Below are 26,919 nucleotides of genomic sequence, written 5' to 3' on the forward strand. Positions count from 1 at the left end.
TTACAAGTGCTAGGTCTTTTCCACAAAACTAGGCAGAGATCTGTTCATTTTTGACTTTGACCATGGAGACATTTATTTCATTCAAATCTCTATTTTGTCTTAGGTTCGAACCAGACTGACCCCCATATTATTATTATTAAGATGATGGAATCTATGACAAATTATATATTACTATTCTTCCCCGGCATAAAAGGTCTATTTTGAATTTGACTGTGTAAGAGTGTTCAGGATAGCAGTGCCTGGCACAGCAGCACAGGCATTAACCAGATACTGAACTTGAATTTAAAGTTTAAGCAACAGAAGGAATTCAACAGACTATGTGTCCCTTTGATTGACCATCTTTTAAGACTGCCTCAAAAGAAGACATGCTCCTGCCATTGGCACAGCCAAGGACAATCAGGAACTAAATATCAGCACAAAACAAATTCCAGGCAAGGTGGAATCACAAGATTCTGGAGCCAGGAAGGAGGTAAGGGAGAATACTTGAATCTCGCAAGCTGTGGACTTCAGTGCCCGCCATCCACCCTGCACCAAGACTGTGACAGAGGCAGATGGTCAAGATCAATTTAAATCCCCTTCTGCATCCTACCACCCCACTAAGACCAGAAAAGGAATATCTGAATATTCTGTAGGCTTAAAACTACCTACACTGCCCTTTGGGTTAGAGAATAGGATGCAGTGGTAACTCTTAAGAAAAAAAAATACAGTAAAGAAAATGCTAATTGCTTTTCTTCACAGAATCCCGTGTCTCTCCCCACCTCCCAGAGAACTTGTGTTTCAAAAGGTCAGTGTCTGGGTCAGAAATTAGCTGCCTCCCACTCTGTTCAGCATCTACACACAGTAAAATTTTTCATGTGTTACCACGAATTTTCCAAAGGAGTTATTTCTTCCTCTACTTTCCATCTACTCCTCCTGAAACGGCTACTAGTACTATCCTAGAACTGACTAACATACTTTTCCCTTTTTCATATTAGATTTGTGTTAGCATATAGAAAATGAGTTGATATAGCTTTTGGGAAGTCTAGTTGGCAGCAGAGTTGGACAGCAGATGGCCACTCGGAAACTAGACCGAGAAAGGTGACTTACTCTGCATGTATATGCTGATAAGGGAGTCCTGTTTTGGGGCTACCCTGAAGGTCCTTGACCTAATGCAAAGCCCCAGAGACAGTTCAGAGTAGGAAAAATGATCATAACCTGATTACCTGCCTAAGGCAAAATATATCAGTTTTAACCAGCTATAGATATGCCAACAATGTACAGTAAACAAATATATTGACAGCCTATAGCAGCTTTTATCTTCTGCAAAAAAAAAGAGCAGGCTTACAATAAGCTCTTCTTGGATGTTTCCTAAAATTCTTTCCAAGTACTTTAAAGTGGTCTTTAAAAATAGGTAACTTTTAGTTCCATACTTTGTTTCTGCAGAAAAAGCTACTGGCAGGCTCATTTAAAAATAATTCTAAACAATTTTTTTCTTTAAAAAAACCAAAGTTTATTCTTTTTATCTTTTTACCTTTATAGGTAAATTAACAGCTGAGAACAGTATCTAATTAATACTATCTATAGTGGGCAACTTTTAGCTAAGAAGTTCTATTTTGGTTCTTAAGAAATGTTAACCATAAATGTATAATAACTGCTTTACTACAAAATTTGTAAGTCACATTTCCAACATTTCTCTTGCCTCGAAGAAAATTATTGAAGGTCTTCCTCTATCATCAAAGCCCAAGGATATTTATGCCATGGTATACGGGTAAGTAGATTTGAATTTTTGTTTATCATCATTTACTAAGTTACACAAAAGATTCCAGTTCAAGTTAATAGACAAAACGTAAGCTAGATTTAAAGTGCTATATTTAAAAAAAACACATACAGTTTGTATTTTGCAGTAATTAAAATGTGAAGACCTGACAGTAAAAGGAATGAAAACACATACAGGATTATCATTCTCTAGTTGTCCTGTTTTGTTCTTTTTACTCTAAGCATGTAATCTCATTCAGAGAATGACAGTTAGCTGGTCAAATTTATGCTTAAGACATTTATCTATACTTTACCAGAGAGGTTTCAGAGGCTACACCACCAGTCAGATATTCTAAATTCTTTGATGTTAAATAGGAACATTTCCTCAATACTACTTTTAAGTCATCTCATTTTCTCTTCCTCAAGAACTGCATAGGCTTGTTTTAAATAGTTTAAACATCTGTAATAAACTAGTTTGCTAAGAGTAGAGGTACTCTGGTTAATGCTTGAAATGGTGTGGCCAGGGGAAAAGCAAGCCTTATGCAATATGAATGCAGTCTTTACCCACACAAATTGAACTTTTTTTTTTTTTAACAAAAAAGCTAGTCCAAAAAAAGTTCTCATTCTATAAAGATTTATCATTTCCAAATCACAGTGAAAGGAACTTGAGTAATTTACCGATTTTGTTTTCTACTATGTGCCTTAAAGACACCTCACCAAAAACCGGTATCTGACACAACAGACTGACATATGCAGAATGTGATATTGTAGTGACAGTACTGAGGTTGACTGTTACAGACATATTTAAACTCTTTAAGTAGTAGATGGTTACATCCTAATTATTTATATAGAACATTGGTCCAATAACAAAAATAGAGAATAGCAGCTGGAAATTTGTCATTCAATGTTCAGAGATAAAAGGGTTAACCATTCATTCCGTTATTTTCTGCAGGTAAGTCCTTTTTTCCATATCGAAATCAATCTGATGACAATTGAATTCCGGCACTTTTCCAAGCTACTGTATGAAGAGGATGCTGAAGGCCATCACAATACAGCATACTGCAACGTAAGGGCTCTTCCGTTCACCTAATGAAGAAAGGTAGATATATTCATGTTGACGAATGGCTAGCATAAGGTTACAACTCACTACAGGAGAGGGGCATATAAAAATGAAGATAAAACTCTTACCTGTGAAGCCCATACATTTGCGGCGGTGGGGGGCAGGCAAGGATGGGCAAAATAAACTACACGCAACATAAAAGTAAGTATTCTACAGAATGAGCTAAACTATACTGATTATTTCCAAGACCACTTCCTTTTTATGCATTTAGAAAACTCTCAGTGCGCCATTTCAGTTCCACTCTATACATCCAGATATTAAAAAGGTGGGGGGGATAAGCATTCTTGGATGAAAATAGTGTTCCATAAAACTGTATTTAAAAAGTCAATGTAACATAAAATGCTTAATAAAAACATACTAGAGAAAATATTTTTGAGAGGGATTTTTGTGTCAAATCTTTTATAGTATAATTACTCTAGGTTAGAAATGTAGAACTCAGAACAACCACTTCTGTATCAGTCAATTTTCACATGTGTTTAAGGAGTGTTTGTTTATACTTGGAGACTTTTCTTTGCATGAAGTAGATACGGAGTTGGCTTGTGAAACTGTCTTGCAAAGAGATCCTGTGATTGTAAGTTAGCTCAAACTCATCTTGTTCTTTCCTGTTTCTTCAGTAATTGCAAGGCTGTACAAAGCACCAAGCATTTTCATGCTGCCTTGAGGGCACATAAGGAAGAGTGATGTGCTACTTCTAGAAATAATGCTGAGTGTGTACCTGGTGTCCTTTATAGAGATGGTTTACTCTCCCCTCACCCGTTTTTCTATGATGTTTACAATAATCTCTTTCCCAGTAATTAAGTTCCTTATTTCACTTAGCAAATTCAGTTAACTACTTCTGGAAAATGTCAATCTTGACCACACTTATCAACTAAAATCTTTAAGGTGATTTTCATTTTCGGAGGTTCCTCATTGAGATCACAAAGTCATATAGTAAGTTTGTGTCTTTGTATCTGTTCAATGACAATATTCACAGAAGATATTATACACATACAGATAAAATAAATAAATACTTGGTGTTTTTATAGTGTTTTCTGTCCATAAACGTTTAACGGACTGCCTTCCAGCTAAAGGAAAATCTAGAATGTGAGACAATAGTGTTTTCACAATACTATCTCAACTGGAAAAAAAATCTTTTGAAACAAAAAATACTGTGGTTCCTCTGTTTTTTTTTTTTTTAAGCAATGCTGATTCTTTCAGGGTGAAAAACTCAAGTTATCCAATAAAATAACCACCACAAAAAACATTCAGACAAAAATGTCAGGTGGATTTCATAAGGAAGCCTGTCCCTGTCTTTAGGATTAGATACTCTTATTGTCTAATACAGTCTTCTTAAACACCAAAAAAAGAAATTAATACTGTCTTAAGAATTTTCCATCTGCTGAAAATTAATTTTTGAGGAAGTCCTTCTCTTCTTCATCCTCCAGATTAGAATCCTATGATTTCCATGTGGGTTTCATTTTCCTGTTTTTAATTTTCTTAAAAGAGGTTGCCATGTGGTAGAGCTAAACATCTTTGGTTGAACTTGGGTAAAAATTTTATTTCTTGTCTGGTCTTAGGACTCTAAGTGAATGTGAAACAGTTGCTGTAACGTGATGTGTAACATGATAAGATGATTTGGCTGGGCCCTTCCCCATTAAAATGGTATCCTTTCTTTGTGGATGTATTCTATGTCAAGATAAGAGAGGAGCATGTGGTTGAGAAAGCGGCACACCAGCATCAACATTTTCTAAAGCACTTTGCCAAAAGGAAAAGCTAATGCTTTTCACATAATTGGCAAGAATGAATACTTTAAGTGAATCATTTAACCTATGGTATTCATACGGTCGAAAGGAAAATGAAAATCAATGAGCAAGCAAAAACAGAAAAGGCAGAATTTATAATTAGACATAAAAATAGATAGTAATACAGGAAATCATTAAGAAAGATACAAAGTAGATGTCTGAAATTTTAGCCATACTTTCAAGTAACAATTGTGAACAAAAGGATCCCCTGAGTTTGCTACTGGAGTTGTATACCTTTTTTTAATTTATTACATAAAATGGATCTAAAATCCCTTAATATTTTATTCATGAGTTAGCAACTTAATGTTAGTATTACGCTAATCCAGTGATAATTCTCTCTTCCCTCAAATTGTCTTGCTTTTCTATTGTGTTCTTTTTTTTAAACTGACTTTCAGTTGATTTACAATGTTTCAGATGTACAGCAAAGTGATTCAGTCATATATATATATATATGTAGGTATATATATACTTTTAGAGATCTTTTCATTATAGGTTATTACAAGATATTGAATATAGTTCCCTGTGCTATACAGTAGGTTCTTATTGTTTAGATATTTTATTTATATTAATGTGTATTTGTTAATCCCAAATTCCTAAGTTATCCCTCCCCCTACTTTCCCCTTTAGTAACCATCAGTTTATTTTCTGTGAGTTTACTTCTGTTTTTAAATGAGATTTGTCTTTCTCTGACTTAATTCACTTAGTGTGAATCTCTAGGTCCATCCATGTTGCTGTAAATGGCATTATTTCATTCTTTTTTATGGGTGAGTAATAATCTATTGTGTGTGTATGTGTATGTATGTACATATACACCATATCTTTAACCTTTCATCTGTTAATGGATACTTATTGTAAATAGTGCTGCTATGAATACTGGGGTACATGAATCTTTTCTAAATAGTTTTCACCTTTTCCAGATATATGCACAAGAGTGTGGCTGCTGGATCATATGGTAAGTCTACTTTTAGTTTAAAGAATCTCCATACTGTTTTCCATAATGGCTGCAGCAAACTACATTCTCACCAGCAGTGTAGGAGGGTTCCCTTTTCTGCACACCTCCAGCATTTATTGCTCATGGACTTTTTAATGACGGCCATTCTAACTAGAGTGAGGTGACACCTCATTGTGGTTTTCATTTGCATTTCCCTAATAATTAGCACTGCTGAATATTGCCAATATTTTAAAATAACTATAAATGGAATATAACCTTTAAAAATTGTGAATCACTATGTTGTACACCTGTATCATATAATATTATACATCAACTATTCTTTGATAATTAAAAAGAATATTGGTGAATTACAGCAATAAAATACATTTTAATTCATTTACTTACCAATCATTTGAGAGTCTATTATGTGCTGGGCACTATATTAAATGTTATTATATACATAGTAGTAGGGAACAAGAGTATATATCATTAGCCAGAAACACACTTAAGATGCTATTAATCCTGTTATGAAAAGTTAGAAGATATCCACATTTATCTTAACTTTCATCAATTAGGACAAAGCTCAACTATGACCACATACAGGGTTTCAATAGACAAAACAGTTCATGTTTTCTAAAAACAGCAAATAACATTCTAGGACTTAGCATAGGGCAATTAGATGGTTGCTCAGCAAGCCTTTCATTAAATGGGAAACTAATACTCAGTTATCAAAATGGTACGCATTATAGAGAATAGCATGCTCTATAAGTATGTGTGGATAAAACCATACATATTTATCCAAAATCTCAAAACCAGAAATGCACAGTGTATGATATCTGAATTAGAGACGTTTTTGTTGTATTTTCCATCTCCCTGCTAATAAAGTATTATCAGATATCTTCAAGTTTTAAATAGTGTAAGGGAAAGATTTTGGTGGAACTCTACAAACTATCGAAAAAAGGCATATAATTGGGAAGCCTGCACTTTTAAAACTGACATTTAATTTGTGTGAATATACCATAAGTAAATTGGCCAACAATTTACAGCTGAAGAAGTGGAGAGAAATTACAGATAGATCCTTACCAATTCTGGCGCACTTCCAAAATATACCCAATAATCTGCATGGAATAAAAAAAGAAAGTAGCTACTGATTACTAGAAAAGATAAATCACTCAGTACCATATAGAGAATTTATTACATACTAGCATTTTAACTTCTGATGCTTTGCTTTAAACTGAGATTTACTTGATGTTGAGTCACCATTTATCTAGAAAAGTAGGACACAATAGCTTACCAACCACCAATGTACAGAAATTGTTAGAAACTTAAACGCCCAAAATAAATCAATGTGAGAGTAGCAAAAATTTACACAAGGGCTTACTATTAGAGGATTAATTCAGTCAACTTCAAGTGCTTTACCTTTCAAAAGCAGAAGATACATATGCCCATTTAAATGTACATTAATTTTGAGAAAATAGTAAATGAACACAGTTGGTTTAGGATAAATTTTAACATTAAAAAATAAAACCCATATTGTAAACACTTCTTGTAGAATATATTTTCTATACTGAAATGTTCTATAACCATAAATTCCAATGATAGCATTTACATAACTATATCACTAAAGAGGAATACAAAAATATGTGCTTATATTTCAATATAAGTAGAAAACCTAGTTTAGGCATACTGTATATGAATTAACTAGCATTTAAGACATATATTCTGGAAATAAGAGAAATTAAAATAACATGTCCACTTCAACCCTACGAATGAATATATTATTAATTAACACATATTATATGATATATATTATATCACTTCTTTGGTATGGATTAAAAAAGCTTTTAAAAAAATGAATCATTCAATGAATATAGATATTTAAAAAAATAAAAACATTGTAGACAACTGTTTTGTTGGTGTGACAAAAATAGAATTACAAATAGTGTTACACATTTGTAAATCAAGATCAACTAACATTACTACTGTAGTGAATTAGAACTAGTGCAAAAAAATCATAATACTTAAATTCCAGGGAAATCTATATTACTTTTTTTCCCCCAAAGAGATGGCTGGTTAATGAATTATTATATTTGAATGGTTAAGACTGAAAGAAAATACTGATTCCGCTAAGTTCTATATACTTTCCTCCTCTGAAATACATAGTAACTTCTTGACCTCAAAGCAAAGTTTCTCAGTTCAGATTAAATGAAATGGGCAAAAATACAACTTTATTGTAAAGCATGGGTATTCTGACAGGTGAAACGATTTTACTATAGGAAAAAAAGAACAAACATGATATACACTCTTGAAAGCAAAGGATAAGGTCCAGATTATGCCTAAGTTTAATCCTATTTAATTGGCTGTGATGGTGAACAAGTTATTTTATCTCTTTAATAGCACCCTTATAGGGTTGTTATAAAGATTAAATGAGTTTTTATATGAAGGTCTTTAGAATAGTGACTAACATGTGCTGTGCTCAGTATCACATAGGGTAAAGATATATGTGACAATAACTCCAGATATCACTTACATTAGTTTATATTTCATACAAAAATGGAAGACAACTGGTTAGTGATCTGTAATGTTCTGGATGCTTGATTCTAAAAACCTATTGATTATAACATGCACTACTGATTTAAAGCTCTTCTGACTGAGGGACTCAGAGGCAGTACAACTGACATTCCTCTATGGGAAGCTAAGGGCCCCAAAAAACAGTGAAACCATATGATCACAGTCAAGGTCTTTTCAGGTCTAATAGTCTAGAAATAACTAAAGCATCATTAAGAAATTGGTATGACACAGTTAGCATATTGAAAGCTATTTAAATGAAAAAAATTTCCTAACTTGGTAATTTAAGAAATTAATCAGTACCTCTGTGGCCTTTCCACATATTTGTCTACCTAGATATTTCTGTAATACTTCAAATGCTAAAAAAAACCTTATTGGCTGGTAAAATCCAATCCAAATATGCTGCTTAGTTTCTAAGGATATAAGCCAATAAGTATATCCGTTCATAAAACTACTAAATCTATGAAAATAGGAAACAAGACAAAGTAGCAATCTTTATCTGCTGCTTTTTAGTTCTATATTATTTGAAGCAGCAAAAAACTAAGTTATTTTTAACAGCGAAGTTATCAAAAACTCATTTTATCCAACTGGCCCAGATATCTTCACTTAAGCATGAAATATTCACCATAATGAAAGTTTATTATGAGTCTCATAGTTTATTATGAGTCTATAATATGTAAAAGCACCTATTCTAACAAAAGAAAAATGACCAGTAAAAATTTCTTCTACAGAAAATATTTCATACGTGCCAGTCAAAATAAAACGGGGCTTTTAACATTTATATATATAGAAACGAAGTTTTTAAAAAAGCTTTAACACAGTTGACTATTATCACTATATACTTTAAAATGTAAAAATAGGCATGCTATTTCTCTGGTTTTTATGTAGGAGAAATATACTACTACTCAACCTCTACTGTAAGGTTGGCAGCCCTGAGAACTCCTTTTTTGATGTAGCATGTTATGGATGTATTCCTGCTTCCAAAGGAACGAGGAGCAGACATTTCCACATGCAATCTACTGTCTTCATCACAGCATCAGGAAAATACAAATACTCTCTTCTACCACTATGTGATTATTCTTTAATGAAAGAAACACTTAAATTTCTTATTAGATAAACATTATGTATTATATTAGAAGTCCAAGCAACTGATCAAATGAAACGTTTACTGGATTCTACCACATGCTTTAACTATAAGTTAATAGTTCAGGGTTGCAAAGAAAGGGAAGTAGGAAATAAAACTATTTGGTAGAGTAGAAAGGTTTCACGTACAACTAAGCAACAAATAAGATTATAATTTCAACCAAGGGACAAAGTATTAAACTGAGTGATGAAGATTAAGTGCAATAGGAGTTCAGAGAAAAAGGTGGAGTGATGAGAAAACAATGTCTGCAAAGGAAGTGGGACGCTGTCATAAAAACTAATGGACAGATAACATCTGTTTTTACCTTTAGTTCATTAAATAAACGCCCCTAGGCCAACAGAGACATTTTATTGGAACAGGATTACTGATTTTCGTTATTCAAAACTGGTTAGGGCTTTTATTTATTCCTTTATACATGTTCAAACAAACCTATGTAATAAAAAGGAAGGAATAGTAAAAGCCAAATGATTTAGATAATGGGATGTTTGAATAAATGTTAGTTATGACCCCAATGGTATAATGGAGTTGAAGGAAAGAGAATTATTTCCTCTCATAGCTGAGTATCTACTACCTGGCCTCTTATAGGGGCTTTTTATTAGTGGAAATGCAGTGTGGCCTTGCAGAATCCTAATTTGGCCTTTTTCCTTCCATTAAAAATAAAAAAGGCGCTGGAGATAATTATTCCTATGGGAAGTATTCTACTGTTTCATCCTTTGATTTCTTACGATGATTAAGTGAGGTACAGGATCTTACCACAAAAGGATGAAGACAATTATTCATAGAAATTAATAAATCCATTAAGACAAAGAAAGTTTACATAGTTTTTACCACATGGACTTTTTTTTTATATATATATACTTGTTCTTCTGATTGAATTCAGTATGTATTTCTTTGTTAGGAACATGGCAGTTTAAAATTTTAAGTCTGTGTGGTATCATATTAAACTAAAAAATTTTGGTGTGGGAATGTATAATTAAAAGCAATGTTATGTGCCCAAGACTTAATTTTTACTATTGCTCTAATTAAGCTAAGTAAATTTCTCCAAAGTTGTTTGCTTTACACAGATGGGGAGACTATATGATAAAAAGCAGTGTTGGAGTGGAGAAGGAATGTCTATATTATTATTCTTATGAACATAGTGCTTCCAAATTGTTTAATACTTTCAAAATATAATAAACTTTATTAATTATTCTATTAAAAACTAAGGCCAAACACTGTCTTTGAAGTCACTTCTGATATCTATCTTTTTATTTATTAAGATTCTATGACTATAAAGTTTTTAGATTTTTAGAAACAGGGAAGATAATGTAAAAAGTTATAACAAAACTAAATTATATACAGGAATTAAATTATTTAACGACCTTTAATAATTTACATTCATGTTTCTAAGAACTAATTTGGGTGATTACACATTATTAGTAACATACCCAGTTTTATTTCTGTCCAGGAGGCTGGGTGCCAAGGATCGGATATAAGCACAGGTACATATAAGCAGCAAGATTACAGTCAATAGACTCTGAAAATTGAAAATGGCAGACTAAAAAGAGAAAAAGAAAAAGAAAAATTAATATCACAAGAAAAACTACACAGGTAAAAAATGTCAGACAATTCCATATTCAGAATCATACTTCTTTCTTCAAAAAGGTAAACAGAATGATATGCCTGAGAACAACTTTTTTAAAAGCAAAATCACAAGCTATTTTGAGGGTATACTTTTTTCTCCATTCTTTGGGCTAAGAAATTCAGATGATGCAAGAAAAACTCTAAATTCAAGAACTTGAAAACACTACCAAAACTGTCATGAATCCAAGTTAGCTCACCAAAGCTGAATCAATATGTAATTAATACAAATGTTCTAGGAGCCCAGACTACTTACTAGGCAGGACATGGAGTCTCCAAGCTCTGCCACTAAGCTGGCTATATGACCTCAGTTGAACACTGTCCTCTCTAAATCTCTTTTACATCAGAAAAACCAGGTGGAGACTGGGGAGATAGAGTCAATGTTGGCTCAAGTTTCTTTCAATTGTGAAATTCTTTCAGAATAAGAATGCTTCAAATTTAAGCAATCTTGTTCCATGCGTTGACTAATACTAGGCTATTAGGTTTGGGTGAAAGAAAAGCACTTGCTCGTTCACTGCTGATTCTTTAAAAGTTGTTTAAAGAATCTAACATGAGAATCATAGAAAATCATAGGTTTCCAGTCAAAGTAAAAAGGAAGTGGACTTACTGAACTCAAAATTCAGCTCAAGGGTCATCTTTTTCAGGAAGTCCCCTTGAACTCATCTGCCTTCTCTCCCCTCTTTCATATAGCTCTCTCCTTTCTGTTCCCACAGCAAATTGTTACACATTTATTATAATACTCATCCCTGAAGAATGGACACTGTCTATCAACTCTGAACCTCTAGCACCTGACAATGTGCCAGTCACACAATGGGAGCCCAATAAGAGATGGTTGAATAAATAAAACGATTTTTAAAAAGTGCAGCAATATTACTGTATATAAAGTAAAGAATAACATTCCATTATATAGAAGTAGCTAAAGGATACCAATCTCACACAGAAGCCAGCAATATGCTTATTTAGTAAATTCAGAAGCACTTCCTGAGAGGGATCAAGATGGAGTAGGAGGACATAGACCTCACCTCTCCCAACAAACAGATTAAAAATACAAGTACATGTGAAATAATTCTCTCAGAAAACGAACTGGAAACAGGAAGATTTCTTATACAACCAAAGTTGCAGGAGAGATCTTCAAATAACCAGGTAGAAAGGGGGAAAAAGGTATCAGGATGGGACCCATGCCCCTGGGAGGCATCTGTAAATGAGAAAAGGTCCAAACAGGCACAACCTCACCCTGGAGATCTGCTGGGACAGCGAGAGGGGCTGGAGAAGCCTAGACTACTTGTGAGGCACGTGCGCATGCTGGCTTACTAACAGTCATGGCAGAGAGAGACTGGTGCTGGGCGCTGCTGCCTCACCCCACTTCCCTATCTCAAGTGTGCACTAGGCAGGGCGCCAGATACCTGCAGTGAATCTCAGGCAGACAGGGCCTCGGAGTGGACCGACTCTTCCAGTTGCATGGAGACAGCTGTGAGGCTTGTTAGCCCATGTGCCCACTGCCAGCACTCACATGGTGGTGGCAGGTCTGGCCACAGAGGATTTAATCAGCCTGTGCACCTGATGATGCCACAGAAAAGCACTTCTCAGGGGGACAGCCCCCAGGGAGGAGTATGCAGTGGTCCACTTCCCTGCAGGAGTACTCCAGTTTCTCCCTACCCGACACTGCCATTTGGAGTTGGATCTAGGCAGACAGGTCCTGGGAGAGGCCTGCCACAGAGGGAGCCCAGGTCCCAGGTGGCAGCACAACAACCTCGATTACTGAAGCCACAGCACTCTGGCCCCCAGCACCAGCCCACTACACATCACAGCTTAGCAGTGTCTGAGATGAGCACAATGGAGAAAAGGATACAACCTTGGGCTGCTTACGGGCAGAACTGTAAACACCTGCATGGGGGGGTGCAGAGGTTCGTTGTGATCACATGGGCCCTTGCTTCAGTGGTCACCTCCTTTGGGGGAGGGCTCACACTCAGGGGCAGTGGAGCCTGATTGAACCTTGCCCTCAGAAATTCTACTCCAATGACTGGAGAGGAGACCCTGTCCCTGACAGGGTTGTGACAGCCATGGAGCAAACAGGAGGCCCTGTCCAATATCCAGCACAAGCTGTGGACCTCACAACACCAATCACACCACCTATCAAGGGGGTAATGGCCAGCACACTCTGAGGAAAGATGTGGCTGGCATCCATACCAAAACCAGTCCTTGTGACAAAAATACTGGACTCACACAGGCCACACAGGGATGCTCCCATGTTAAAAATACCCCTTCAAGACCACAATAGAAAACTTCCTCCTAAGTTAATAGGAACAGAAAAAGTTAAGTAAAATGAAAAAGCAAAGCAACTATTCCCAATTAAAAGAACAAAAGAAATTCCCTGAAAGGACAAATAATGAAACAGACCTCACCAGTCTACTAGACCCTGAGTTCAAAAAGGAGGTAAGAAAAATGCTAAAGAATTAAGAAAAATTATTGATAGAAATACAGATAACTGTAACAAAGAGCTAGAAACTATAAAGATGAATCAATCAAAATCAGATAACTGCCAAGTTAAAAATCAATCCAGAAGCAATCAATAGCAGACTAAATAATGCAGAATGAATAAATGACTTGGAAGACAGAATAATGGAAATCACCCAATCAGAACAGCAAACAGAAAAATGAAAAGCAACATATGAGATCTATAGGGTAATATAAAGCTTGCCAACCTGTGTATAATAGGGGTTCCGGAAGTAGAAGAGAGAGAAGGGAATTGAAAATATACTTGAGGAAATCATGGCTGAAAACTTCCTAAACCTAAAGAAGGAAACAAATATCCAGGTACAGGAAGCAAAGAGACTCCTCAAAAAGATGAACTCAAACAGACCCACACCACGCCAAATCACAACTAAAATGGCAAAAGATTATACATTCTTTTCAAGTGCACATGGAACATTCTCTATGATAGACCACATACTAAGATGCAAAAGAAGTCTCAACAAATTTAAGAACATAGAAATTATTTCAAGTATCTTTTCTAGCCACAACGGTATGAAACTAGAAATCAACCACAGAAAGAAAAACAGGAAAACAACAAACACATGGAGACTCAACAACATGATACTTAAAAAAAAAAAAGGTCAATGCAAAACCAGTTCTAAGGGGGAAGTTCTTAGTGATACAGGCCATCCTCAAGAAACAAGAAAAAATCTTAAATAAACAACCTAACTTACTATCTAAAGGAATTAGGAAAGACAAGAACAAAGCCCAAAGTCAGCAGAAGGAAGGAAATAATAAAGATCAGAGAGAAAACAAATAAAATAGAGATCCAAAAACAAAACAAACAAACAAACAAACCAACCCACCCAGAAAAGATCAATAAAACCAAGAGCTGGTTTTCTGAAAAGATAAACAAGGAAACAAAAAACATCAACAAACCTCTAGCCAGGCTCACCAAGAGGAAGAATCCAAATAAACAAAATAAGAAATGCAAGAGGATAAATAACTGATACCATAAAAATACAAGAAATCTTAAGAGAATAATATGAACAGTTAATATGCCAACAAGTTGGACAGCCTATAAGAAACAGACACATTTACAGAAACATATAACCTGCCAAGACTGAATCAAGAAGAAACAGAAAATTTGAACAGGTCAATCACTAGTAGTGAAATTGATTTTGTAATTAAAAAACTCCCTACAAACACAAGCCCTGGACCAGACAGCTTTACTGGGGAATTCTATAAAACACATAAATAAGACCTAATACCTCCTTTTCAAACTATTCCAAAAAAACTGAAGAGGAGGGAATATTCGCAAATTCATTCTACAAGGCCACCATCACTTTGATACCCAAAACAGACAAAAATAACATAAAAAATATAAGCCAATATCTTTGGTGAATATAGATGTAAAAATACTCAACAAAACATTAACAAACTGAATCCAACAATACATTAAAAGGATCACACACCATGATCAAGTGGGACTTATCCCAAGGATGCAAGGATTTTTCCATATCCACAAATCACTCAATGTGATACACCATATTAACAAACTGAAGAATAAAAATCATATGATCATTTCAGTAGACATAGAAAAAATGTCTGACAAAATTCAACATCCATTCATGATAAAAAAAAAAACTCTCACAAAAGTGGGTATAGAGAGAAGATATCTCAACTCACTAAAACCCATTTATGACAAACCCACAGCCAACAATATTCACCTGTGAAAAGGTGAAAATCTACCTGCTAAATTCAGGAACAAGATAAGGATGCCTACTCTCACCACTTCTATTCAATACAGTATTGGGAGTCCTAGCCACAGCAATCAGAAAAGAAAAAGAAATAAAAATTGGAAATCAACTTTGGAAAATCCAAATTGGAAGGAAAGAAGTTAAACTGTCACTGTTTACAGATGACATGATACTCTATTTAGAGAACCCTAAAGTTTACACACAAAAACTATTATAACTAATAAATGAATTCATCAAGGTAGTAGGATACAACACTAATATACAGAAATCTGTTGCATTTCTTCACACTAACAAAGAATTCTAAGAAAGAGAAAGTAAAACAAACAAACAAACAAAAAAAACCAAAAAAAAAAAAAAAAAAACCCAATAAAACCATGTAAAAAACCCCCAAATAAACAACCTAGGAATAAATTTAACCAGAGAGGTGAAAGACCTATGTGCTAAAAAATATGGAACACTGATAAAGGAAACTGAAGATGACTCAAAGAAATTGCAAGATATCTCATGTTCTTGAATTGGAAGAATTAATATTGTTAGAATGGCCATACTACCTGAAGCAATCTAGATTCAATGCAATCCCTATCAAAATACCCATGATATTTTTCACAGAACTAGAACAAAAAAATCTAAAATTTATATAGAACCATGTAAGACCCAGATTTGCCAAAGAGGTCCTGAGGAAAAATAATAAACCTGGAGGCATAATCCTTTCAGACTTCAGACATAATTAAATAAAGCTACAGTAATCAAAACAGCATGGTACTGGCACAAAAACAGACATACAGATCAATGGAACAGAATAGAGAGCCCAGAAATAAACCCACACACCTGTGGTCAGTTAATCTATGACAAAGGAGCTAAGAATATACAATGCAGAAAAGATAGTCTCTTCAACAAGTAGTGTTGGGAAAGCTGGACAATTACATGTAAATCAATGAAATTAGAACACTCCCTCACATTACATGTAAAAATAAACTCAAAATAGTTTAAAGACCTAAATCTAAGACACGACACCATAAAACTCCTAGAAGAGAATGTAGGCAAAACATTCTCAGACATAAATCGTCGCAATATTTTCTTAGATCAGTTTCCCGAGGCAAAAGAAATAGAAGCAAAATAAACAAATGGGACCTAATCAAACTTAAAAGCTTTTGCACAGAAAAGGAAACCATCAACAAAATGAAAAGATAACCTATGGAATGGGAGAAAATATTTGCAAATGACAAGACCAACAAGGGTTAATAGTCAAAATAAATACAAACAGCTCATAAAATTTGGTATCAGAAAAAATAAACAACCCAATCAAAAAATGGGCAGAAGTCCTAAATAGACATCTATTCAAAGAAGACATATAGATGGCCAGCAGGCACATGAAAAGATGATCAACACCGCTAATTATTAAGAGAAATGCAAATCAAAACCATGATGAGGTATCATCTCACAGCAGTCAGAATGGCTATTATCAACAAGAACATAAATAACAAATACTGGAGAGTGTGTGCAGAAAAGGGAACCCTCCTATTCCGTTTGTGGGAATGTAAACTGGTGCAGCTGCTAAGGAAAACAGTATGGAGGTTCCTTAAAAAACTAAAATTAGAGCTACCATATGATCTGGCAATCCCAGTCGTGGGTATATATCTGGAAAACATAAAAACTCTAATTTGTAAAGATACGTGTACCCCAGTGTTCATAGCAGCACTATTTACAACAGTCCAGAAATGGAAACCACCTAAGTGTCCATTAATAGATGACTGGTTTAAGAAGATGTGGTATGAATATATAATTATTACTCAGCCATGAAAAAGAATGAAATACTGTCATTAGTAGCAACATGGATGGACCTAGAGAATATCATACTAAGTGAATTCAGTCAGACAGAGAAAGAAAAATACTACATATCACTTATATATATGTGGAATCTAAAACACAGTACAAATGAATCTATATACAAAAAAGAAACAGACTCAAAGAGAAGTAAGGTAACTTATGGTAACTGAAGTGCAAGTGTGGGGAGGGATAAATTATGAGCATGGGATTAACAGAAATAAAATATTATAAATAAAATAGGTAAGCAACAATAATTTACTGTATAGCACAGGGAAACTATATTAAATATCTTGTAATAACCTCCAATGGAAAACAATCAGAAAAAAATCACTTTGCTGTACACCTGAAATTAACACAATATTGTAAATCAACTATACTTCAACCTAAAAAAAAAAAGTACTTCTTATAAAGTCAGGAATTAGACTAAGAATAAGAGTTACCCAACCCAAATTTTTAAGGTGAAACTGTTACTTGCAAATGTTAAATGCTACTTGAGAAGCCCAAAAAGATTTAGTGAAAAATGATTACAGACCATAAGGGTATAACACTGAATAAGGTGGCTAGGTACATAATTAAAACATTTAAATTGACAGCCTTCATAACTAAAATATCAACCAATTAAGAAATAACCAATTGCTTATAATAGCAACTAGAACAAAAAGCTAAAATATGTAGGAATAAGCTTGACAAGAAATCTGCAATATTAGCATCAAAGGCCAAAATTAACAAAGCCTTAAAGCACTCTGAAGAACATAAAAGTAGAATGGAGTGGTATATAAGATTCTTACATTAAAGGGTAACATTTTAAAGCTAATCTATGAATTTAAAGCAAACCCTAAAATAACAAGTTTTTTTTTTTGAAATTGACAACTGATTTGGAAGTTCATGTGGAAAAATAAGTAAGCAAGAATAGCCAGGAGAATCCTGAAAAAAGAATTCGCCCTTTCAGAAATTGTCTTAATATTTTTTAACCTTTTATAGATTTTTAATATTTAAAATCCATTCAAAACATTAAAAAATTATACATGTTATTTGCCAATATTTTAAGGACAAAAATTGCTTCCATAATGCTAAGTGATAGGAAAAACACACATAAGACTTCACAATCAGTTCATCTGTGGCTATGTAAACGTTTATGCAGTGGAGAGGAGATAATGCAGTGCTTATCTCTGGAAGAGTTTTAACCTAATTCTCAACTTTTCTGGATTTCTCAAATATTCTAAGTGTTACTATTATGGTCTAAACAAGATGAAATTGATTTGTAATTATTATTTTAAAAGTTGTTCTCTATGCAAATCATTTCTTCATGGATAGATCAAGGGTAAAGTTTAACATGTCTTAGTTTTCAATCGAATTGGATTTTAACTTTGCATCTGTGAAAGCAATATACATTTTATAAACTGAAATCAATAAATGAACTGATGATCAATTAACTAGATAGAAATAGTACTTCACAATGCTTATCTTTTAAAAGTCATATTTTGAACATGTATATGAATACATTGATAATTAGTATTTGACAATAACCTCATGAAACATAAAGCACCAATTTCCTTCCAGCCAACATAGCAAAACATGTATTTAGTATCTACTCTGTAGCATTATGCGAGACATGGGATTAAAAAAGTACATAGTATGGTTCCTCCTCTCCAGTTTACAGCTATGAACAATAACCGATATTCACTGAGTGCTTGTTATGGCTTATCTTATTTATTCTCATATTTGTGGTAGATGTTGTTAATACCTTTATTTTATATATGAGATAACTGAGCAGTTATAATCTAGTTGGAACTGGAAATGCATTTTAAAAACTAAATAGCAATTTGCAGCAAATGTAAATGAAAACTGAGCCACACAGACAAAAAAAAAAAAAAAAAAAGGCCATTTTTCACAAAGAAAAGTCAGGAGAAGGTTCAAGGAGAAAGCAGGAACTGAGTCAAGCCTGTAAGGGCACAATTACACGGCAAAGAATAGAGCGGGCTCCAGAAGAGACAAAGGCGTGGAAAAACTCCCACAGTATCAGGAATTTGCACTGTCAGGGAACAATGAGCAGACTTCCTGTATTAAGCAAAGGATTCACTCAGTAAAGTGGCTGGAAAAGAAATCTGCAGAGTAGGTTTCATCATCTTCCTAGTGGAGTATCTAAATTCATGATTTTGCAAATGTGTACTTTTTAATTCCCTGAACATCTTGTTAAAGAAACATGCTTAAACGATATGTCTGGGATTGGTTTCTAAATAATCCAGTGTGTGTGTGGTAGGAGGTGTGGGGATGATGATGAAATGCTGAATGTAGGGGATTCATTATACTCTTCTAGAAAGAAGAGAGAAACCTTTGTATGTCTGAATTTTTTCATAATAAAAGATTTTAAGAGGCACTTAAAACCATACTATTATTAAAGAAGCAGGGTGTGTATATATACATTTGTGTGTATAACCATTTACAAATGAAAACCATTTAAAAGTATGCAATATAGGATACATACAATTATGTTCCTGGGGTTTATAGACCCTAAAATTTAAACAAATAATCTTAGGTGGTAAAGTCTTTCAGATGTACTCAGACTCTGGTCAAGGGTTTAAACTGCAGGCATTAGCCTGCCACTGCATAGCCTGCCGGAGCATTCCCCTTAATGCTCAGCATCTGCTGTCTGCTGATAGAAAATTTTAGTCTCAGAGTTAAAAGAAACAGATGTTACTGTTCTGTCGAAAAATAATTGAGATTTTCAACAGGAAAATGTTATTAAAGGGAAGGGAGGAAGCTAAGAAAAAAGCAAGCGTATCTGATCACAAAATGAGGGAAAGGTGGCAGAAAAGGTGAGAAGGGAAGTAAAATTCATTTACTGTGTCTCTTTCAGGTCCTTTAAAGCATGAAATCTTTTTCAAGTGTACTCTGTGTTTTTGTACATGCCACCTCCTACTTCTTTCAACCTTCTGGTCTCAACTCAAGAGTCAACTCCTCCGTGATGTCTTCCCTGTCCCCATTCTCAGCACCAGGCAAGTCAGGATCTCAGTACACCTGCATGCTACACACATAGCTGGCCCCCGCAACCTGTACTGTAACTTTCTCCTCTATTTTATTAAGGTTCTTATCAATCCCTTGTGCCTATTAAATAAAATAGTGCACAGCAGTCACTGAAAAATGCTGAATGAACAGGAACTTGAAACAATTGCAAATAATGAAGATTTTAACAAATGCAAGAACACAATTAGATTCCAAATTAACAATGCACGTTATTGAAAAAATGTAGATCTGGCTGCTGAATATTTTATGAACAATTCAGGAGAAACCTCCACACACTGCTTTGCATTTATATTTACTTGTCAATGGTATTTTGGGAAGTTCAGAATGAAGAAGCAAATATACTTATGTTTGTTGTAAAGGCCCAGGCTGAAGGGTAAAATAAAGCCCTGAGGTAACCTTTTCTCAAGATTCAAATCAATTGGAATTCAGAGAAAGTTCCATCAAGCAGTTGGCTTTGAGGTGCTTGCATATGGGGCTGTGCATGTTCTTCAGAGTCGACCTAATTTGTAAGAGATATACAACCTCAAGAGTTCTAGATGCCTGAGTAGGCAAGCTGGCTGGCAGAAAATTCTAGAACCTCAAATAATTCTCAAATCTAAGGTCTACCTAATTTTCAGCGAGGACACCATGTGACAATGCCAGGGAGTTACAGAATGATACGCTATTCGGTTTTATAAATTTAGCTATTAAACATTAACACATATTGGAACTAAGTGGTCACAAAATGTAAGACAACTAGTTCCTACTGGAGGCTCTAGGGAAGAATCTATTCTCCTGCCTTTTCCAGCTTCTAGAGGCTGCTTGATCCCTTGGCTTAGTGAGGCTCTCATCACTCTGACCTTGACAACCACTTCTTTTGTGATTACGGCCCTCCTCCCTCCCTCTTACAATGATCTTTGTGATCAAACTGCTTAGTCTCCCCAAAATTCACACAGGAAAAGTCCCTTGTGCCAAGTAAGATATTCACAGTTTTTTTTTTTTTAAGAGGGTCGGGGAGAAGGGCATTCTGTCTACCACACCTACGAACATTTCCTTTTTATGAGGAGGTATCCAAAACATTCCCTAGACTCAGGGCTGCCTGTGGCACCCTCTGGAGCACAACCTCAAATACAGTCAGAACAGGAACCTTTGGGGGTCCTGGAATATAGCCACCCTGCCCTGACCATTCTACTCTTAAGAACAATAGTACTTGTTCTAAAAACTGATTCCAAACTTTTTTTCCTCCAAAGGCCCCTTTTATTATCCCTCTACGCTCCAGGCCTGTCGTACTACTCCCAGCTAACCAGAGCTTCTGACATGCTTCATTGTGCTAATGAATTTATCCAAATCAGAAGGAAATAAACTTGATGAGTCAGTCACTTTGTATAATTATTTTGAAGTAAACTGTAATTTGTTAGGCTATTGAAACAATAAAAATGATTCACTTTCATTTGGTCACCACTGTATTAAATAATTTATCAGTGGAAGATGAAGACTGGTCAACGCAAAACTTAGTGTCCAAACATGAAATTACCTCTAATATTGACACATCTTTTAAAAATTCTCTATTCTCAAGTCAATTTGAAAAGTTAAGAATATTTTAGATTCAATTTTTATCTGTAAAGATATAATTTCTTATTTTCAGAGTCATTCTTGAATGTTAAAACCATATTAAGTATGTATATAAAGGCAAGAATTCAATAGTTTTGTTTTTAGATGTATAAGTAAAAATACTTCTAAGTAAAAGAAACTATCCTAAACATTAGGAATAGAAGGAAAAGGGGGGAAAGTATGCAAGCAGCACAAAGGCACAAAGAAACACTGAGAAAAGCTGAAGAAATACGTATGCTAAACAGTGCTCTGCCCAGAGTGCTCAATGACTGGTTGCTAATCATACTTAATCTGCAGAAAAGACTCTAAGCAGACAGTATATTCATTAGTCCTGGATCACTTGCATTCCATGGAACTTACTTATTTTTAGGATTATCAGAACAAATTATTTAGCTAATCTGGTGACAAGGGCCTTCTTTATGCATAACTCTCTCTGGAAGCTTCAAATGTTGACTGCCTCCTATGTGGGAAGTAAATTTTTATTGACATACTAATTCTTCCAGTTTAACTGAATACCGAAGACCTAAATTTTTAAAACTCCAAACAGAAACGATTTTACTTGTTTTAATCTGTTTTTACACAAAACTAAAGCCGTCAGTCCCTCTCTGGAGATGGAAGGAAACCCAGAAATGGCATTCCTGACCTAACTGTGATACAAATTATACAGCACTGGAAAAGTGGGTCAGCATTTTATCTTTTACAAATCTAGGTCAGGTCAGCATTTTCCAACTAGTTTCTACTTGTAAATTCCTATGTACCACTATTATCTACTAAAATGGAAAACATGGAAATACAGGGATAAATGTAAGTCTGTATGTGAGTGTGCAAACACACACAACACCTTGTTTGCACAAGATAAATGACCACAGGTGATTGAAAAGATTTCCACTAACATACAGAAATATTAACATTTTCTTTGGGCATTATTAGCACATAAGTTCAAGTTTTGATGCTTACTATAAGGTAGCACTGATATTGTACCAAATATACAAGTTATCTTGATTTAATTTGAAACCAAAAAACCAGGATTGTTTACAGTTTCGATGTTGAGAGCACATTATCTGTGTCTTAGCACCAGAAGCCAGTAAACATTTTTGTCTTTAGATAAATCAGCACCTCTATGCGTCAGTTTAATTTCACTTATAAAATGAGTGGGCTGGACTAAATAGTTATTTGGTATCTCTGGTCCTGTTTCAAAAATGTAGAGAGACATTATTTACACTTTCCACTGAAACCTAAGAACTTTCATGGCTATAAAGCCACAGTCCAGAGTTAGAGGCACCTCAACTCTATTCTCCATTTGTAACACTTGGAGAATTACTCTTTCCTCTGTTTCTATGTATCTCAGCTACAAGATGAAAGAAACTATTTCACACCCTTTCTCTGATACTCAATTTAACTATAAAATGTGGGCAATAAGTCCTACTTAGCAGGGGTTGTGAGCATTAAATAAGAATATCTGTAAGTCACCTAACACTCCAAAAGAGAAAGAAATGAAGATAAACTTCCTCAGGTTAATCAAGTAAAGGATGAGAACTGGGGATGATTCTGACCCTGTTTGGCTCAGTTTAAAGCCATGTTCTTTCCACCACATGTCATCTCTCTACATCCTAGCAGATAGCATATAAAATTTAATACTCTCCTTCACTGGACTGTAAAGTCCTGGAAGACAATGAGCATGACTTTGTATCCCCAGATTGATTTATTTGAGTACCAACTCTAACTTACACCTTGATATAGAGATTAAAGACCTCATTTCTACTTTAAGAACTCTGCCTAGAGAGGAGAGAAATATAGGCAACATCTTACTGCTGTTTTCTATGCAAGAGGGACACTGGGGGGAAATACATGGACTACAGATTTCCACAGATACCTAAAAGGAGTAGAAGAAAATAGAAGGTACAGGGAAGGCTTCTTGGGAAGAGATGAATCTTGAAGAACATTATGAGTTAGGAAGAACAAGAGATTCTGAAATTCTTATAAGTATTAATTCAACAATGATATGATTACATTATAATTATGATACATTTATGCTCTCATAGTTGTAAATTATTATTGCTCTTAAAACATTTTATGGCCTTGAAATGCATCTTAAAAAATGGATTAATCAAAATACAGTAATAAGTTCTATCACTGGGTTACCTCACAAATATACCAAGTGTAGGTGCAAACTCAAAAAGAAACCTCATTGTGTAACTCTTCCAAATACAATGTACTTTCTCTAAAATGCTTACATCCTAAGCTCACAGGAACAGAGCAGGAATGAAAATCCACCTGGCAGTTGTTTCTATTTTCCACCCATCTCTGATTTGTATATTTGAGAGCAACAAATCACTAAAACATATTTTATCCTCAGTTATGTTGTTTTCATTAACAACAGCACAAAGACTTCTGGCATCTGGACATTAAACATAAGTTTGGGTCCTGGCTTTACTATCTACTGGGTATATTACCCCAAGCACATCAGTCTCTCGTGCCTCACTTCCTTCACCTGTAAACATCTACTCAGGTGTTTGAAACAAGAATGCTTAAAAACTGATTTTTCAAATGCAGAGTGGCACAGAGCAAGCTTTAATAAAATGACAGCGATTATTGTTACTCTGAAAAAACAAGTATGGCCAGACAGTTCAAATACTATTAATCTTAAAACACAATATACAGCTTGCTTCCAGGGAGTACATAAGACAATAAGATAAAGAAAAGAAGAATGTATCTTAAACTTGTACTCGGAATAAAACAATTCAACTTCAGCCTTGAGGAGGATATGCAAGAATTGAGTAACAGTCTCTCTTTTTAACTGAAAAAGGAATCACATTTTCTAAGTTAAATAACAGCTCACTAATGATACAAGTGTATCCGTCCTATCATGTGGTAGTGGGAAAAGAAGCTGGAGAACATCCTTGGCCAAGGAAGGAACGACCTGCCAATAAAATGCCATCTCTTCTGTAAGTGGTAAACTTCCCCAGGGAAGAGTGTGACTTATGCCCCAGCTATAATCACAGTAGTTGGCATAAAGCAAACAACAATTAATGAGTTTTCGGTTAAATGTCTAGCGGTTTCTTCTATATGGGATATTGCAGGAACATCTGGGAACACAAGCTCAGCAACTTTCATTGTATAATAGCTTTTTGGTTCATGGTTGCTTTTGACATTATAAAGAAAGGCATGCGTCCTTTCCCCAGAAATATGCCCATAGATGCAACATTTGGCACATGGACTTCATAAATTCACTACAAGGGCCTGTTGTAGAGGCTGTTGGCCTTTACCCTAACAAAGGTAAAATGCCTTCAGACGTAGCTTAAGAGAATCTGCTATTACTACAGCTGTCCTCTGGCCATGCTGGCTTTATCTGTTTTTCTCAGCCTGGAGATGTAAGCATTTCTTTTGCGAAATTTTGTGACTCATTTCAAGCTTTTCTAAGAGGCTCACACTATTAAAGGAATTCTCAGTAAGACAAAATAACACATAAAACCTTAATAATGTTTGGGAGGGGAGGAAGGCCCGAGGCCAGACACCATTCCAAGCACATTAAGCTCCAAAAGAGAAACCACCTCTGCAGGCAATTCCAGTCATTAAAATACAAAGTTTGTAAAGCAGCATCTTTAAAGTCAAGAGAATGGAGTAGGAGGGACCTGAAAGACCACTAACTCAATATGTGAAAATTAAGGTGTGGCGTTTGGAGTTTCTTTGACACCAACGAAATAAAACACCAGGGTCAGGCCGCAGGAAGGTAAGGAGGTGCAAAATAACAAGCACAAACACAGACAGCTCTAATGTCTTAAAGGATCAATGACCACAAAGAGCCCATATAACCGACGTGTTAAGCCAAACCAGCGGCAGTTTTTCAAAACAAGTCAGGAAAGTGGCCTCTGCAGGTGAGGGGGAGCTCCGCGGCCCTAGGGTCCCCCTTGGGCGGTCTGCCCTGGTTCTCCCCGGTAGGACGTGTAGGGGCCACATGGCTCCCGGGCCTGTGCATCCTACGAGCCCCGTGAAAATCAACTTAGTGACAGGGCTCCTCGGCCGGGAACCCGGGACCACCGCCCAACCCTCCAACCCTGGTTCGGGCCCGCAGCCCCTTCACAAAGCTCAGCCGCGACCCCCAACCCAGGTTCTTACCATAGTGAGGCCAGCGAAGCCCCAGCCACATCACCCTTCCGGGCCCAGGGCGGAAGAGGCGTGCACGCCCGGCTTGCCTCTCTCGCTCCTTCGCGCCGTCTGGTTGGGCCTCTCAGGGCACCTCCTCCTGAGCCGCGCTCCTCAGACGCTACGATAGGCTTCTCTCTACCGGAAAAGGCGGGATTTAAATGACGTCGTACGGCGCGCGGAAGTAAATGACATTCTCATTGGCCGCCGGACGTCTGCCTGATGGAGCGGGCCTTTCGTAGGAGACCGGAAGTGTAGTTGAAGACAGATAGGGTCCGGCAGTGGGGACTGCCTCTGTAAGTAATAGCAGTCAGTGGTCCTGTGTTGTTCTTGTTGTTGTTTTTTAGTTTTCTAGAACTCCACAGCGCGCAGATTTTTCCCGGCTTGGATTCCTTCTGTGTGTAAGCCCCTGGGCCTTCTGTTTGTGGACTCTTCTCGGGAACACCTGGGTTCCCTGACCTTACCCGCTAGACGCGCATCTCCTGGGCTCCCTTTCCAGTATTTGCGTTAGCACCTGAGGGATTCTTTGGAATGCAAAGCGCCCTTGGAATGCCCTGTAATGGTTCTGGGATTAGGAGGACTCTTGAATCCGGAGGGTTGTGTTGAGTAGGCTGTTTAGTCATTTCTCTAACCCTGGCATTCGCTCTCTCCCAGTTCCCAGCTTTTTGTAAATTGTCGATGGGTTCCACCTGGGGCTGAAACGTTCTAGGCCTGTTGGGGTCTGGAAAAAACTTTTGTGGTAATAAGTGGAAAGGCGCTGCCGTTTCCTGAGTTCTGTAGTCGATGAGGTACTCCAGAAAAGTGGTTGTGCAGCAAGACAAATCACATGCCAACTTTTTTTCAATCAGTAGTATGATTATTTAGCTTCTTCTAATGATAATAATCAACCCTATTAGATAGGCACTATTAACCCTCATTTTTGTTTTCGAATATTCTAGATGGAGAAACAGGTGCTTTACCGTGTTCAGTTTGCATAGTTATCGTGATTATTCTTAAATCGCAGGCGCGGTTTTTCCCTCTGTCTCAAGCGAATCAGAAAATTACGGTAACTCTTTGGCTCCAAGTGTATAGTTTTATTTATTTTCTCAGGCAGCAGATGATTCTTTTTATTTTTATTTTTTGGATGATTCTTTTTAGAATGTTATTTTTAAAAAAATATTTTGACTCAAAGTGGGATAGGAAAGAAAAGGGAAGGAAACTAACTTA

General features: G+C 35.8%; 2 protein-coding genes and 1 non-coding gene across 6 annotated transcripts in view; 1 reads left to right on the forward strand and 2 right to left on the reverse strand.

The window, feature by feature from the left end:
* Positions 1 to 1,831: 1,831 nt before the first annotated feature.
* Positions 1,832 to 25,823, reverse strand: TMEM167A (transmembrane protein 167A). Its single transcript, XM_010949220.3, has 4 exons — positions 25,687 to 25,823; positions 10,705 to 10,814; positions 6,649 to 6,683; positions 1,832 to 2,820 (listed from the first exon to the last, which is right to left on the reverse strand). Exons 1-4 carry the CDS (start codon positions 25,687 to 25,689, stop codon positions 2,750 to 2,752), a joined length of 219 nt encoding a protein of 72 aa, XP_010947522.1. The 5' UTR covers positions 25,690 to 25,823; the 3' UTR covers positions 1,832 to 2,749.
* LOC123615134 (small nucleolar RNA U109) lies at positions 9,014 to 9,148 on the reverse strand. Its single transcript, XR_006722698.1, has one exon. It is a non-coding gene; the product is annotated as a small nucleolar RNA U109 (small nucleolar RNA).
* A 58-nt stretch (positions 25,824 to 25,881) lies between the features above and the next one.
* The window catches only part of XRCC4 (X-ray repair cross complementing 4), a 291,123-nt gene continuing 290,085 nt past the window's right edge, over positions 25,882 to 26,919 (forward strand). For 3 of the 4 annotated variants that reach the window (XM_074360327.1, XM_074360326.1, XM_074360325.1), the window contains exon 1: positions 25,883 to 26,009. The gene's annotated coding sequence lies outside the window, so the exon portion shown is untranslated. Of the gene's footprint in view, positions 26,010 to 26,919 lie in introns of all 4 variants that reach the window. The other variant, XM_045512431.2, reaches the window with a different exon arrangement.

This window comes from Camelus bactrianus, chromosome 3 (assembly GCF_048773025.1).
Source record: "Camelus bactrianus isolate YW-2024 breed Bactrian camel chromosome 3, ASM4877302v1, whole genome shotgun sequence".
NCBI lineage: Eukaryota > Metazoa > Chordata > Mammalia > Artiodactyla > Camelidae > Camelus > Camelus bactrianus.